Source organism: Mastigoproctus giganteus, chromosome 6 (genome assembly GCF_048544385.1).
Source record: "Mastigoproctus giganteus isolate SK-2022 chromosome 6, ASM4854438v1, whole genome shotgun sequence".
In the NCBI taxonomy this organism is placed as follows: domain Eukaryota; kingdom Metazoa; phylum Arthropoda; class Arachnida; order Uropygi; family Thelyphonidae; genus Mastigoproctus; species Mastigoproctus giganteus.
The window spans coordinates 100,652,181-100,668,486 of NC_143580.1; the positions used below are offsets into that span (position 1 = coordinate 100,652,181).

Consider the following 16,306-nt stretch of genomic DNA (forward strand, 5'->3'; position numbering starts at 1 on the left):
GGTGCAGTCTTGCAAAGAAATTATGACTGGGAATACGCCTCGTCGGATATCGTTCCGCGTACAAACGCTGTGCGGCTGGCCCACTACAATTTTCAGCCCCGTAGGCCAAATGCATATCGGCTAACTCTGCGTTCGTGTAATCATCCATCCTACTAACTTGGCGTTCTTGTGCGAAATTAAGATTCCCTGCACTAAAGCTCGGAATTTTCGATTCTGCCCATTGGTATATGATTTCGAGTTGTCAGGATGTACCCTACCCCTCTTAGAAGTTCTGAAACGTTTAACTGAAACACCCTGTATAAGTCTAACAGCAAGATCGGGGCATACTCAGCCACCTTTTTTAGCAGTTCTGGTTCAAGCTTGTCTAGTCCCGGGGTTCTTTTGTTTTTTATTTTTTGTACGGCAGTTTGGAAGTCTTGCAGAATGGATGATTGTTCCACTCGGACCGATTGGCAGGTTTTGTTGGCATGGCACAGCTGTTGCTGTTGAGGTATGTTGTCCTCTTCGATGGGTTTTAAGGTGGCATTGAGAATATTGTTGACCGTGTCATGCCAGTTGTTGGTCCAGTTGTTGGTCATGGTGCCTTGTGGGGTAAATGTGGAGGGTGTGATCTCTCCCCTTGGTAACTTATTTGTGGTTATTCTATATATGATGCTCCAAGGGTCTGTATTGCCGACTGTGGAAACCAGATGCTCCCAGGACAGTTTCTTCCGCTGCCTGGTCATCGCGGTGTAGTTATTTCTGGCCTTCTTGTATTGTTGTCTGAGGGATTCAACCTCAGGAGGAGGCCAGGACCGTCTGGCTCTTTGGAAGGTACGTATTTTCCTGTTCATATCACTCCAAAGTAAGTCAAGTTCCTGCGACCGCCACAGCACATCGCCTGGTCGGGGGCCCTTCTCTAGATCGACTGATCACTGCTTGAAGGGATGATGAATGCTGTGAGAAGCAGGTGGTACGGAAGGGCAATTACTGCCAAAGGTGTAGAGTGTGTCCAAGTAGCGCTCGCTAAAGGGTTTAGCAGCAAGTGACCTTCAACTATGATTTGTACCTACACAGGAGTGTGTTAGTTTTCAGATAGCTCACACAGGAGTATGTGTGTATGTATTATATGTGTGTGCTGCTCCTAGAACATAAGTTCAACTCCGTCTAGATAATTTTGACTTTTTTAACAGACTGTGAAGGTCAGGCCAGTGTGAGCAGTGTAAAAAAATAAAAATAAAAATAAAAATAAAATTCACAAGGGATATATTTCCTGCACAGGCAGGAAAAGGATAGTTAAAGGGAGAGAAAGAGAGAGAGAGGAAAGAAAAAGAATAAGAAAAAAAAGTTCATCCCGCACAGAAGGACTGGAAAGAAAATAAATACTGTTTGTGTTTCTTCTCATACTGTGTTGTGTATTGGCCTCTTGGCTACCTGAGAGTAGTCATCAACAGGATGGTCGCTTCAAGGCTCTCGTCCGAAGGCAGCTAGGGACGTCAAAAGTCGTTTCTTGACTTTTGCACTCAAGTGCTAGAGGTGGGGAAGCAATGACAACTTGTGGTCTATAAATACTCCTAGGACTAGTTTACAGGACAAGTGCTAACTGAGCGCCATTGATCCTGACCTGAGGGGTCAGGATCAATGATGATCATATTAGATTTTGCTGGATTAATATGGAATTTGTGCAGGCTGGCCCAGGAAGATAGATGATCGAGGACACGCTGAGCATTCATCTCAATTACTGAGTGAGACCGACCTGAAAAAGTGATCGTAGGATCATCTGCGAAAGCTATTATTTTTGTGTTTTCAAAAGCATTGCTGAGCCAACTTTGAAGGACCATGATCCAAATTAGAAGGGCCAAGACCGAATGCTGCAGACATCCCCTGTGAACAGGCCTGAAGACCTGTTGATGCTTGGATTTGACAATAATGATGCGTTCAGTAAAGTAATTTATAAAAAGATTGTATAGATTGGCGGGACAATCTGCTTGATGGAGGCATTGAAGGGCACTCTCCCACCGTACAGTGGGAGAGTGCCCTTCGACAGAGTATTTTGTCGAAGGTTCCCTCAAAGTCGACCAACATGGCCAGCTCATATTTAGACTGGGAAGTCTCCAGATGAAGGAGGATCTAGGTCAGAAAGGCTTTCCTCATTGGATCGACCCGGGGTGAAGCCATACTGTGAAGGGTATATAAAGTCCTTTGACAGTAGGAGGTGTGTAACACTGTAGGACATCAGTCTCTCAAAAATTTTCCCAAGATTGGCCAGCAGGGCAATGGGCCTGAAGGATCTGGGTTCAGTCAGTGGTTTGTTGGGCTTGGTGATAAGAAGAAGAAGGGCCACCTTCCAAGCGTTAGGAAACTGAGAGAAGGAGAGGCATTTGTTAAACAGAAGTAGAAGGAGGTCAGGTTTTAATTTAAAGAATCGTTGGATGAAGACATATTCGATACAGTCAGTTCGCGGACATTTTTTATTATTTATCTTTTTGAGAATTGTCTCTAATTCAATTATCTTAAATGGGTCAACATTGTCTGGTGGGTTGTATGCAGCATTCTGTCGCCTAGTGGACTCATGTTCTAGCACGTCTTCTGAGCGATCGTCATGGGGAGTTTGCCCAAAATTGTATTAATTAATTGCATTGCCTGATTCGTTCACAAAAGAGATTGAAGTTTCTTTTTTTCTCTTTGATATTGCCATGGTGTGCTGATTTTTTATTCTTAAATATTCTCTATGTAGTCTTTTAATCTCTTGGGCTGGCCAGTTCCTGTGATTTGATATCATTTTCTTACTTGATGTGCTTCTTTTCTAAGGCAAGACAATTCCGGTGTCCACCAAGGGAATAGCTTCGGGCGTCTTCTTTTTGATGGTGGAACAGTAAGCGGCTTTCTTGAGGGAAGTTTTGATTATTTCGACCATCCCTTCTGGGATTGTTAACTCAAAGCAGGAGTGATCTGTGTTCGGGATGTGTGTCTGATTACTTCCTCAAAGGCTTTCCAGTCGATCGTGTTAGTTGAGAATTGCACAAAGTCAGTCGGTCTAACACAGGGAAGAGCAGGAGGGCGTTGAGAGCAGGGTAAAAGGGAATACCCTATGATCGCACAGTGTCCGGTCTGGAATCGTTGTCCAGTTACTGAACTTCGTTCGTAAATCATTAGTTGAAGTCGTGATATCAATGTTGGTTTGTCCAGTTGAGCTACAATATGTGGTTAGCTGATTAGGCTGGTTATGAAGTGTTAAGTTTCTGGTTAGTATCAGATCCACCAGCAGCAGGCCACGGTGATCAGTAGCTGGGCAGTGCCAGAAAGTGGATTTTTCTTTGACATCTGCTGTAATAATTGTATTCCTGGCACTCAGAAATTTAAGTGCATACTCCAAGTAGTTGAGTGAGTCAGCAAAGTCCCTGGACGGAGGGCAGTATAATGATATTAGTTAAAAAGAAAAAGAGGAGGAGCGGAGTTGAATACATGTGGCAAACTGTGTGGATGACCAATATGTCTAGTTCATCGTTCAACACTACAATACAGGATTTTGGATCCACCTTGACAGGTTGTATCACTCTGGTATGTATTGAGTACTCCATAATTTTGTGGCCTTCGCCCGTGGGAATTCTGAAGGCATAAGGTTATTGGATGCAGATGATGTTAACAGATTGATTCTCGGCAGCCATTCTAAACTCGCCTGCAAAGGCTCGTGAATGTTGACCGTTGATCTACATGATTTTCAATTTATTGCTGTTCTTAGTAGGATTGGTGAGTTGGTGCGTTAGCGACTTGGGCAGGATTCAAGGTAGACTGGGGAGTCAATATGTGGGGATCAGCCATCAGCGGTGCTTGTTCTTACTAGTTCCAGGGCAAGTTGGTATTCAGAGCAAGCTACATTGGGAGCAGCTAGGAAGTTCATCCTTGTTTGGACACTCCGCGTTTACGTGGAGTGTCCAAACAAGAATGACAGTGTCCGCAGGTGGGAGAGGTATGAGTACAGTGTCCACAGGTGGTAGACGTATGAGTACAGTGTCCACAGGTGGGAGAGGTATGAGTACAGTGGATTGAGGTGTGTCCATACCCCAAAAAGAGAAAGCATCTGGTGACCACAGTAAATGATCTAAATTTGTGTGAGCTGTAGCCTATAAAAATTCTGCTGAGAGACATCATGTTTCTATAGAGTGCTGGTGAGAGAGTGATCACCTACTGTGTAGTAGTACTTGAATTTGCTTTGTGGCGAATCTGATTTTGATATTACTCTTTATTTCTTCAAAGGAGAGGCCAAAATCCATTAAATTCTTATGGTAGAGGTCCTCGAGGATTTCGTTATTGGAGAGCCCACTAGGGAAGTCATAAATAAGGATGGAGAGTTTGGCAAACTTTGAAGAGCTTGAGAGTACTCCAGCAGACTGCAGTCATCCAGCATCGGAGATGTTGTCAAGGTAATTCTTGTTGGTTGTCTCCAAAATAACCCAACGATTATGGATGGTTTAGGGATTTCACCTTTACCGTTTTGTAGTTGTTCTTGAGGGTGCTCTGGACGAGTTCTCTGACTTGAGCGCTTGTCTTCAGTTCAGACTCTTCTGAAGCCCTCAGTAGAAGAATATACTGAGGGTTCTGTCGGCTGGCTGATGGTAGTTGCTCCTGGGTAGAGGTTATCATAGGAGTGGCTAGGAGATTTATTTTCACAGCTCCAGCATTATAGCGGGCTGAAGGAAGTATTGGTGCTGTAGTTTGATCCAGGGCCTCATCGTCAGGTGGAGCTTAAAGAGGGTGTCTAAGACCTTCTCCAGAATTTAGGATTTCTTTTCTATCTCTTCATTGACTGACCTTATCATTTCATTCTCAATGACGAGACAAGGCCAGTCAATGAAGTTGTAAATAGTTTCAATGTTTGCCCAGAGTTCCTGGACGTAGCTGCCAGCAGCCTTGGTAAACCTGTTGGATTCATGGCTAACGAATGCCATTAGATTCTTGTGTAGGACTGAAATGATCTGATGCAGGGAGCTGGTGTCTCCACATTGAGGGGCATTGCTGGAACTAGGGGTGCCGGTATCGCCAGCTTACTGTATGTTGGATTCCCAGCTGAGACAACTTGGTCCAGGGCAGAAGGTGGTTGGATCACCAAGGGGCCTGCTGAAGTGCGATGAGTTGGTGGAGCAGCAGGAGACCATTGAGAATCTGTGCCTTCTCGCAAATTTAAGGCCGCAGAGACTGGAGTCGCTGGAGTGACAGGTGCAGTAGAATTTGAAATCTATTCAATGATAGAGGCAGCTATCGGTGTATCGATGCTTTGGTCCAGGACTGAGGCTGAGTAATTGTGGTCCACTGATGGCAAAGTATAGTTGTTGTTCACTGGCGAAGAATGAGTTGAGCAAGAAGAGCAGAGAGAACGCACTTTTGGCCACCCCTTGGACTTCTTTTCATTTGAAGATGATTTACCATGAGATTTGGGAGGCAGGTTATTAGATGTCTCTGTGTAATCTCCCATGGATGACCAGGAGTTATCAGAACTTTCAGCATTTTTATCCATCCTACCTCGTTGGGATGACAAAACTCCCGTTCACAAATTAAGCAGTAGAATTCTACTGAATTTTATGCTGATCTCCAGAAACGTCTTCTGAAGAAATAAAATAGTTACCAGGAAAAAGATGATTTTACCTTTTGTCACCAGAGGCCACTGGAGAGTGGAAATTTGCAAAATATATTCTTGGGCAATATTAAGTGCCGACGTCACCCAAGCGGCAGTATTCAAGTAAATCAATGCCCAATAAAAAAATAGTTCCCATTAAACGTTTGATATGGAAATTGAACGTGTCATATTTAATAATTGCATACTAATTACCCTCTTATAAACAATAGATACTAATCACAAGCTGTGTCATAATTATGAACTCAATGGTGCAATTTATAAATTCAAACATGAGGTGCTGACTGGAATCAACCAATGACCAAGGGCCCAGGAGGTCACGTGACCTGTGGTTGTGGCCAAAAAAGGCCTCTGTTCCCCCTGTGAAAGAAGTAGAAGAAGAACGCTTTATTGCATACAAAACGCACATGCCGTACACAATACCCTTCACGGCTACAAGCCAGGAGTTTACAGTAAAGACTAATACAAGGTTACAAAGTGTAATACAAGGTTTCAAAGGCTAATACAATGTAATAAATAAGGATGAGATAGGAGAAAAAATAATATTATTACTAATTATACAAATGTAGGAAAGAAAATGAAAAATTTACATATGAACATATATATACAACAGCATGTTATCATGTTAAATTGTTCTCCAGGGAGCAGTCCTCTTACAACGCTGGAGTCATCTAAGCAGGAGTCGAAAGTTGGAACACTGTAGTGAGTGATCCATGGGAGTTATGGACAGGTCTTTGGGAGCAGGTTCTACTGTCCTGTGATGTGGTCCTGAGAAGGAAGTGGATGGAGTAAGTTCTGGCTGTATTTTTTATCCAATGCGAACTTGTAGACGTCGCCATCCAAGGAGTGTATGTACTGCAGCATTTGCCGGGGTAAGAACCGATCGGATAACTTTAACCGGTATGGGGGTGGCCTGAAGGACTGGATTGGCCCGAAGGTTTGGGACTGGGATCCTCCAACCGCAGTTAGCCCAGAAGTCTGGGTCCGAAACAATGCCAATCATCATTTTTACAGCAAAGACGAGTCTTCTCTCATGGAAAATGGCAGGAAGATGTCTAATGTTTAGAGCTGCTACCATCTGGGTGGTCCTTGGTGCAGGGGGAAGCCGAAATTTCCTTATGGCCCACTTCAATAGACAAAATTCGCCTGCAAAAATCCGTCTGAGATGCGTTGCGGCAGTTGAGGTCAAAACGTCTGCTCCCTAAAGAATGACCGGATAGACACATGTCTTAATATACATGCACCCGACGGCCTGGTCATGGACATGCATAACTTGTTGCTTAAGCATCCACCAGAGTCGACAGAATTTTTTTTTTTTTTTTTTTTTTGCAGGTGGTTTATATGTGGTAGAAAGGAGAGCTTCTGGTCAAAAATAACGCCCAGATCGGTGTGTTGCTGAACAACAGCAGAAATCGCGGATCCACTTATGTTCGGTTGCACTATTGTTGAGTTCCGTTTGAGCGAAAAAGTCAACTGTTTCGACTTCTCAGGATTGATATGAAGGCCTAAGCCGGAGAGGAAGGCCCTCGAGGTTCTGGATTTTCTGTAAGATTAAGTGTTTTCTGTAAGATAAATCTGTAACATTTGTGTAGTCAGCAGTGTCTCCGGCGTTGATAGCAGTGAAAAGCTTCATATTATCAGCGAAAGTGACAATATCAGCTCGACCCGTCACAAAAGACAGAAGAACAGCTGAGAACGAAATTCCAGTGGGGATCCCACCATGTGGGACTCCAGCTGTAATAGTTCTGGTATAGCACCGATTGGCGTCGCGAACAATAATAGTCCTGTTCTCAGGCATTGTCTGAATGAACCAGAGCACGTCTCCGCCAATGAAGTAATACTCACGTAATAGCCTTACCGACTCGTGAACGGATACGGAATCAAATGCTGCCTGGACATCGATATAAATAACAGTGATTTCCGAACGGTGCTCAAATGTCTCGAGGATCTTAGTAGTGGTGGTGACTAGATATGTAGCGGTGGATCTTGACCGGATGGCATAGAGCATCTGCGGTGGCGGATGTGGAATTATTTGGGTGGGTAACGTTTTCAGAAGAGATTTCTGAAATAATTTTAATAGGCATGATGCAGAAGTAATAGGACGGAAGTGACTGGGCTGAGAAGCAGAGCGTATTTTTGGCAGCGGTCTTACTAGATAGACATGCCACATAGGAGGGAAGAATTTTTGATGAAGGATTTTGTTGAATAACGACAGAATGGGATCAACAATAAATGTACTGAGGCATTTCAACATAAACTGAAGAATCCCGTCGGCGCCGGATGCGGCCGTAGGTGCTAAACTATTTATTGCATCAATCAGTTGATATTTGGTGAGTTGAATTTAAGGGGTCTGTTGAAATCGGATTGATTGGGAATTCCATTGGTGTAGTGGATTCTGGCTAGGTGGGCAGACACATCGTTACTAACGTTGGATTTGAACGAGTTTAAATGCACTAAAATGCCCAGAAAAACAATAAACTGATCTTACCACTGAGTTTCTCTTCCTTGTATGGCAGAAATCCAAAAGCTGGCACTATTTTAGACAAGGGGTTCTGAACGGAGCGATATCGCCCCAAGGAGGCGAAAGTTGGTTTTTGGGGAGGGAAAAATTATGGGTATTACAATGATTTCTGGCTCTTCAAATTTCAACCCTGCTCGACGACATCTTATTCCTTAATATTTAATTTCTGTCACTGGGTTGTATTTTCCCCCCACAAGACAACTTATTTTTAACTTAGTAGGTATAATTCAAAGGTTCAAAAATTTTAATTTAGTAGGTATAATATAATTCAAAGGTTCCCAAACTTTCTCGGTTCACGGCGCCCTTAGTGTCTCAGTAATTTTTTCACGGTGCCTCTAGGCCAAAGGAAATACTTAACAGTTCATTTATTAAGTAGTTAGGTCCAAAGACTTAATAAGTAATGTGAAACTATGATAATATGGAAACTGTGAACTGAACTACAGTGAACCAATAGTTCGCGCCGTGTCCGACAGATGTCGAGTATCGCTGTGTTTACCTCGAAAATTTAAAATATCCTGCCGCGGCGCACAGTTTGACATTGGTCAATGTATGTACAGGGCGTCTCAAAAATACACGGCATAACTTCAGGAATGAGTTCCTCATGTGTGGACAATAAAAATATTTTATATCAACATAGTTCCGGAAATGCTTGGTTTCCGAGTTTTGAAGGTCTGTCTATGACACTTATCTGTTCACATCACCTTATAGTAATTGTTCAAAATGTTCACCTTCTGCCTGAATACAGGCCTCACATTGACTTCTCATGGACTCGCGAAGACGATGCCAAATTCCTGGCATGTTTCGCATTGTCCTACAACTTACCACAATTCGATTGCGGAGAGTTTCCACATCAGCTACCGGAGACGGATACACCAATGACTTTAAATGGCACCACAAGAAGAAATCTAGTGGGTTTAAATCAGTGAGCGTGGAGGCCAGGCAGTTGGTCCACCTCTACCTATCCACCGACCAGGAAACCTACGATTCAGGTAATTGCGGAATAGGTGGCTGAAATGTACGGGAGCGCCATCGTGCATCAAGTGTGCTTGTTGACGGATCAGTGGCGTGCACGTCCAAGAAATCAGGCATGTTGTTTTCCAAAAAGTTTCTGTACGCCTGCCCTGTGAGTTTGTTTGGAAGTACATGGAGCCCAAATAACCAAAACCACCCGCCCAGATGTTGAGGCTGAACCACTGTTGGTGATGTGATGGAAGAATTGCGTGTGGGTTTTACTCAGCCCATACATGCTGATTGGGAAAGTTTTGGATTCAGTCTCGTGTGAACTGTGCTTCATCTGTGAATATCATTAAAGCAGGAAAGTGAGGAGTTGTACCACACTGCTGCAAGAACCACTGGCAGAAGATTACTCGCACAGGGTAATCTGCTGGTGACGAGGCCTTACAAGGTGCAGATGGTAAGGATACAGTTGGTGTTCTCATAACACTCTCCATATAGTCAAACGTTGAACAGCCAGTTGCATTGCTATTCTTCTGTGATTCCAGGAGTGGCATGCACAACATCCAAAATCTCCTCCTCTGCTTCAGGAGTCGTAGATCTTGGTCGTCCTCTATGGGCAGTACGAGGTGTAAAGGTCCCATGTTCAAAAAGGCGGCGATGGATACCTTCTAACGTTTTCCTGCCTGGACATCTTCGTTCTGTTAACCTTTCGTGGTACAAACGACGAGCCTCAAGAGCATTGTAGTCCGCCAAACCGTACATAAAGTGCATATCCGCTTGCTCCTGATTTGAGTACATGGTCGGAATGGAAAACCATCAGATTCTGTCAGTACCTTGTGATGAAGGAAATCACCTGCAGGAGATAAGGCATTCCGGTTATTAAATCGGGAGCCAAGCATTTTCGGAACTATGTTGATATGAAATATTTTTATTGTCTACATATGAGGACTTCATTCCTGAAATTATGCCGTATATTTTTGAGACACCCTTTACATACAGGCTGTCTCAAAAATATTTGTACAAACGTTTAGGGAAGGTTGGTAACATCTAAAGGAATGTGAATCGCATAGGAACCCATAACCGGAAACGTCACGAGAAAGTAGTAGCAGAGGCACAAGAAGCAAAAATGACACAAGACAGTAGTTAGTGACAAACATTTATTTGACATAATATTAACAAGGGAGTACGAGATGAATGCATTCCATGATGTTACAACAGATGCTCGAAGGGTCCTCCATGATACGCGATGCATGCGTGACACCGACGCAGCATGGATTGGGGGACACGGTCGAACACACATGGAGTTTCTTTGATAGTAGCAGCAGCGCAGACGAGTCTCTCCATGAGATCCATTTCCGTCTCCACAAGCAATTCATACACGATAGATTTAAGGGCACCCCACAGAAAGAAATCAAGGCTCGATAAATCAGGTAAGCGCGGGGGCCAGGCAACGGGTCCACCACGGCCAATCCATCGACGACGCCCAAAACGCCTGTTCAAATTGTCACGAACACACCTTCCATAATGGGCAGGCGCCCCGTCATGTTGAAACCAAATGTTGCGTCTCACATTTGCTGGAACATCATCAAGTAACCCTGGTAGAACTTGTTCAAGAAAGATCCGATAGTTAGCAGAGTTCGTGCGGGATGGTAACAGGTATGGGCCGACTAAGCAGTCACTGACCATACTTGCCCACACATTTATTGCGAAGCGATGTTCTGCCGCATGGGGGCGCGCACCGTGTGGGTTGTCGTGAGCACACACATGAGCATTGTGATGATTGAGTAAGCCTTCCCGAGTGAAATAAGCCTCATCTATGAACAAAACATAGGCTGGAAAATTCAAGTCTCGAATACTTTCTTGGAGAAACCGCTGCGCAAAAGCCACACGTGTAGAATGATCTTGGTGGAGCAGTAAATGAACTCTTTGGAGATGAAAGGGGTGTAAGGAATCGTCGTGTCAGACACGCTGTACACTGCAAGGAGACACTCCTAAGGCAGAGGTAACGGCACGTGTGCTGGTAGTAGGATTATTCTGGACGGCAATCAACACACTTTCTTCCATGGCGGGAGTTCGCGTAGAATGTGGTCTGCCCGCACTATTCTTGTTACCTCTAAATGACCCATAATCGCACAAATTTTGATGTACACGCGCAAACAAACGGTGGTCCGGTATATGTCTGTCTCGGAAGCGTTCTCCATAAATTTGTTGAGCGCCTCGTCCATTGCCCTCTGCTAATCTATACACTAGGTGCATGTCTGCCAGCTCACAGTTCGTATATCGATGTATGCTCTTCGTGCGGCGACTACTGCTTGAATGAGTAAACCAGAAAATCTCCCTCTCGCGAACTGGTGAACAGTGCCTTCTACTGACTTACGGTGACGTTTTCGGTTATGGGTTCCTATGCGATTCACATTCCTTTAGATGTTACCTACCTCACTAAACGTTTGTACCAATATTTTTGAGACACCCTGTATATATATATATATAATTTTTATTGTATACAAAAGTGGTATTTACAATACACCCTTCACAGCAGTAATTCTAGGGGTTTTAAATTGGCTGGTGGACTTTGCCTTGGGGGGAGGGGACTGGGCACACATCGAAGTTCGAGCTCATCCCACAGAGCCAACGATAGAATCAGTGTCGGATTATTTACAGAATATTATGCTTTTGACACTATTTCTAATGTGTTAATAAAGATATTCATATTTGTATTCATAAAGATATTCTTGACTTTATTTACAACACATTCAAAAAGACATCGTACTTCGAACATTATTTACAATATATTGAGCAGTATTATGCTGCCATATCAATGTGCAGTTTGCCTGACCAAGGTTGCCAGATAACGAAGACAGATCCCTCTTAATGATATGTCTTCGGTACGTCCGATTCTTAGGAAACCTACAGAGGTTGCCGTCAATTGATTGGATTGTTGGGAACATCTCCCTGGGTAGAAAGCAGTCACTAAGGGCCAGTCTGTTGTAGTGGGCTGTGAGCGTCGGAGCTGACGGGTAAAGGGCTTCTCCTCTCTCACAGTTTCCAGATGCTGGGCTCCGAGACCATCCGGTTGCCATTTTGGCACTGAGAACAAGGCGTTTTTCCAACACAAGATTGAAAGTCGGACAAAATTTAGTGAGATCGCATTCGCAGTTGTCCTTTGCTGGGGTGGACGACGATGTTTATGCGTGATCCAACGAGGCAGGCAGTATTTGGCGGAGTACACGCGCTGTTGGTAGGGCTGTGATCCCCAAATTTCCAAGGCATATAATACGATGGAGGTGTATACTTACCGACGAGTCACATCCAGATCTCTAATGTGGAGCAGTTGTTGTTTTGTGGTCCAGCGCATTTGACAGAATTTTGCTATGAACTTGTCAATGTGGGAGTTGAAGCTCAGTTTATAGTCGAAGACGACTCCCAAGTCCGTATGCATCTTTACCACTGGGAAGGGAATGCCGTCTAGAGAAGCTTGGATTTCAGTGGGTTGGCGCTTCAGAGAAAAGACAGTTTGGGCAGATTTGGCAGGGTTCAAATCAAATTATTATATTAGGGACTCCCGTAAATGATTACATATACCCGTTTATGTGTTATGTCTGTAAATTGCACGTGTTCTGTGCTCGATTTGTCTGTTTTGCTGGACGAAAAACCCCAGTTTCTGAGGAAAAACCTTGCTTCCTACGCCTGAGACTAAGTAACTCATCCACTGAGTGAACAACGCCCCTTAAAGTTCCTCACATCACGACAGGATTCAAACCCGGGCCTTTTCCACACAGTGTGAGGAGGATTGTGACGATACCACTGTGCTATCGACGCAGACGATTTGGCAGGGTTAATCAAGAGGACAAATTGAGACTGATGTTTGAGAGATGTACGCCGGGGGTTAATCTGAGTATATATCTTAACATCATCGACATAGCACAGAATGCCTGCTCTCTGTTGCATAAATGGAATAATAACTGCAGTGAATGCTCCGGAGAGGATTCCGCCTTGGGGAACTCCCGCAGTGATCTTTCTCCACACGGTGTGTTGATCCGCTTTAAGAAGAATGGTTCTGTCAGAGAATAGGATTTTGATGAACAACAACATGTCACCTTTTATATGGAAGCAATATTCTAGGAGTTGAACGAGCGAGGGAATGCTGATTGAGTCGAAGGCAGCTTCGAAGTCGACATATGTAAAAGCAAGCCGGCTTTATCTTCTATATACGCACTGAAAATGGTGTTGGTTGTGATTATTAAATTGGTGACTGTGGATCTTCCTGGAATGGCATAGTGAATCTGTGGGGATTTGTGCGGCATGATTTGTTTGGTGAGAGTTGAAAGTAATGTCTTCTCCATGAGCTTCAAGAGGCTGGAACAATAAGAAATTGGCCTAAACTGTTTAATGAGGGGTGCAGATTGTAATTTAGGGTGTGGCCTCATGGCATATCTGTTCCAGAGATGGGGAAAGTAGTGCTGTGTTAAGACACGGTTAAAAATTGATAGTAGAGGATCGATGATGAACGATCTAGGACATGAGTTGTCTTAGCTCGTCGATGATGAACGAACTAATTATGAATTGTGGAATAAAATCGGGGCCTACAGTTGCAGTGGGTGGCAATCCATTTATAGCAGTTATAAGCCGCTTCCGGGTGATGCGAACAGTGGCGAGCATATCAGTAGAAACATTCTTGATGGGTAAGTTGCCTAGGTACATCGGGGCCACAGTGTTTGAGAACCGTGCAATGTGGTCCATCCACAGTTGAAGGTCCAATGTTTTAGGAATTCTTGTGTGCTGAGAGTCATAGAACGATTTGCCTTTTCGTAGAGTTTCATTTAAATGCATTTTAATTGCAAATGATTTCTGGCGGTTGAACACTGCCCGGGCTTTGGAAGAGGCAATACGATCTTGTATAGCGCCTGATTCTTTCCATCTCTTATGCAGATTTTGTTTTTCTTGAAAGCTGTTGTTCAATGGTGGTCGATCTTCACCGGGGAGTAATGCAGACAGAACCAAGCTCTCGAACGGGGAGTGATGCAGACAGTCTATGTAGCACCATAACTTGCAATGGTTCGAATCCATTTTGTCATGAGTTCCATAGCTAGCTCGAGATCACAATTATTGAGAGCATCCCAAAGTATCGAGGATGCGGCTTTGAGACATCTTGGTGGATCAATGAATTTGGGTGCTGTCATGTCTTTTTTTTCTTTTTTGGACTTTGGATATCGAAGTTCAATGCGGCTAAGTGCAGGAGAATGGCAATTGGTTCGTGATCGGATTGAAATAGATTGTGAGGATTGTCTTCGAGGTCAAATGATGCTGAAGAGAATTTCGAATCCAAGAGATTAGATCCTTTCGTAGGCTGACAGTTAAGTAGGCTGATACCCAATGAATCCATACTACTAATGAGTTTCCTACTAAGATGTGTGAGAGTAGTGGAAGATTGAAATTTCCACAAATAATGTGCTTAGCAGAGGTGTGGAGGTGATTTACCAGCCAGTGGATCACATCTTCAATGATGTCACTGTTTGGGCCTAGTGGAATGTATACTGTTGCTATGTCAATCAGGTTGGCCTTGAGCTTGAGGGACACGATAGCAGCTTCAAATGCAAGGGATTGGGTTACCACAGAATGTGCCAAAGAGAAAATAGTTTTAGAAGATAAAAGAGAAGATAGCACAAGGTGTTTCCCACATCTCTGCATAATACACATTGTCATGTAAAAAAGAACACTGTTGAGGCCAGGGATTTAAAAGTGTATGGATATTGTACATGTGTACTGTCGTGTACCGTAGTTCATCTGGTTATTTAGCCGCTGGATCCCTACTGAGGTCCAACGTTGTGCACACTTGGCCGCGTGGAGGAAGACCAGGTACACCAGTATTACAGTTATTTACTCTGGCAGGCCATTCCACATAATTTCCTGAGATGTCAGTGGCTAGGGCCTATGTTAAAAAAAAAAAAAAAGAAAAAAAAAATGGGTAGACGCTAGAGGTTTAGAGCAGGCCGAGATTGGTTTTAAATGAAAGTTAGGCTAATTTTTCTCATTGAAATTCAGCAGCTTGCAATTGGGACATTCACGGTCGGTAAAGGTAGAGTGGGGGGAAAGACTGAAGATTGAAGGTGGGGACTGGTAGAAGTATGGGAACGAAAGAGAAGGCGATTACAGGAGTGTCAGTGAAGCAAGCCCCACCAGCGAAGAAGGTAGGCAGGGGAAAGGATGAAATAGAGGCCCATCTCTTCCCCCTCCCTGCCTAGGGATGGGTTTTAAAAGTGAACTGGGCAAGGGTGCCCAGTTCAGAACGACAGGCGGCGTGCTGCAGCAGTGCTGCTCTGGTCATGTCCAGTCGTTGCGTCGCACATGGAAGAAAGAGTCCCGTACAGAGCGATCACTGTCTAGTAGAGTCGGCATAGATGTTGACGGATTGTCTATCCTTTGCGATGGATGTTCAATCCTGGAAGAGAAAGTGAGGTCCCACCATAACGATCATATTCTGATTCAGTTTGGATGCTCGTGTGCAGGGAGTCCTGGGCTTGCATCATTGATTTCAATTTGTGTTCTCCTTCTTGCAAATAAGTCTTGTACAAATTTGGTGAGCGCACTATACTCATCGAATGTGTCCAGGAGATGGTGTTCCCGGTCGTGAGGTAAGTAAGTTAATCTGGTGATTAGGTTTCCACATAGGTCGTCGTACAGCGGGCATTCGTGCATCAAATTTTCCAGCTTTCGCGTTCCCCACATGGACAGTGTGGCTCCTGCACGAGCCACGGCTGCAAGTTTTTCATTCAATGATCCGTGACCCGTCAGGAGGTAAATGGAGTGCAGTCCTGGGTGGAGCCAAGGCGGTGATTTAGGGTACATTTTGTGTATGTCCGGAAGAAATTTCCTTGTCACTTCTCCTTTGGTACTGTTTGACCAGCAGGTTTGCCATTCTTGCTTCAGATGCCCCAATAATCGAGTCTTTTCGGGCTTTTCATCATTTGTAGGTTCGATGTTGTACCCCCATGAATGTGATGGGCATCCCTTTAGATAGGTAGTATGACAGGCCACACCCGAGAATCTCCAGGTCCAGCGGGAGAACCCCCGCCAGCACTTGGAGCGCCTGCGTACTGACAGTCCTATATGCGTGGGTTATTGTTATAAGGATTGATCTCTGGATTGAATCAAGAATTCTTATATTTACCGCCACGTCTGTCTTGGTGAAACAGATTGGAGCAGCATATGAAATTGCT

At 44.2% G+C, this 16,306-nt stretch overlaps 1 protein-coding gene across 1 annotated transcript in view; it reads left to right on the forward strand.

Annotated features, from left to right (window-relative positions):
- The first annotated feature begins 4,323 nt into the window (after positions 1-4,323).
- Positions 4,324-16,306, forward strand: part of LOC150084477 (BTB/POZ domain-containing protein 6-like) — a 45,092-nt gene continuing 33,109 nt past the window's right edge. The window contains exon 1 of the mRNA XM_090376256.1: positions 4,324-4,403. Coding sequence (XP_090232382.1) covers positions 4,324-4,403 — 80 coding nt within the window. The remainder of the gene's footprint in view (positions 4,404-16,306) is intronic.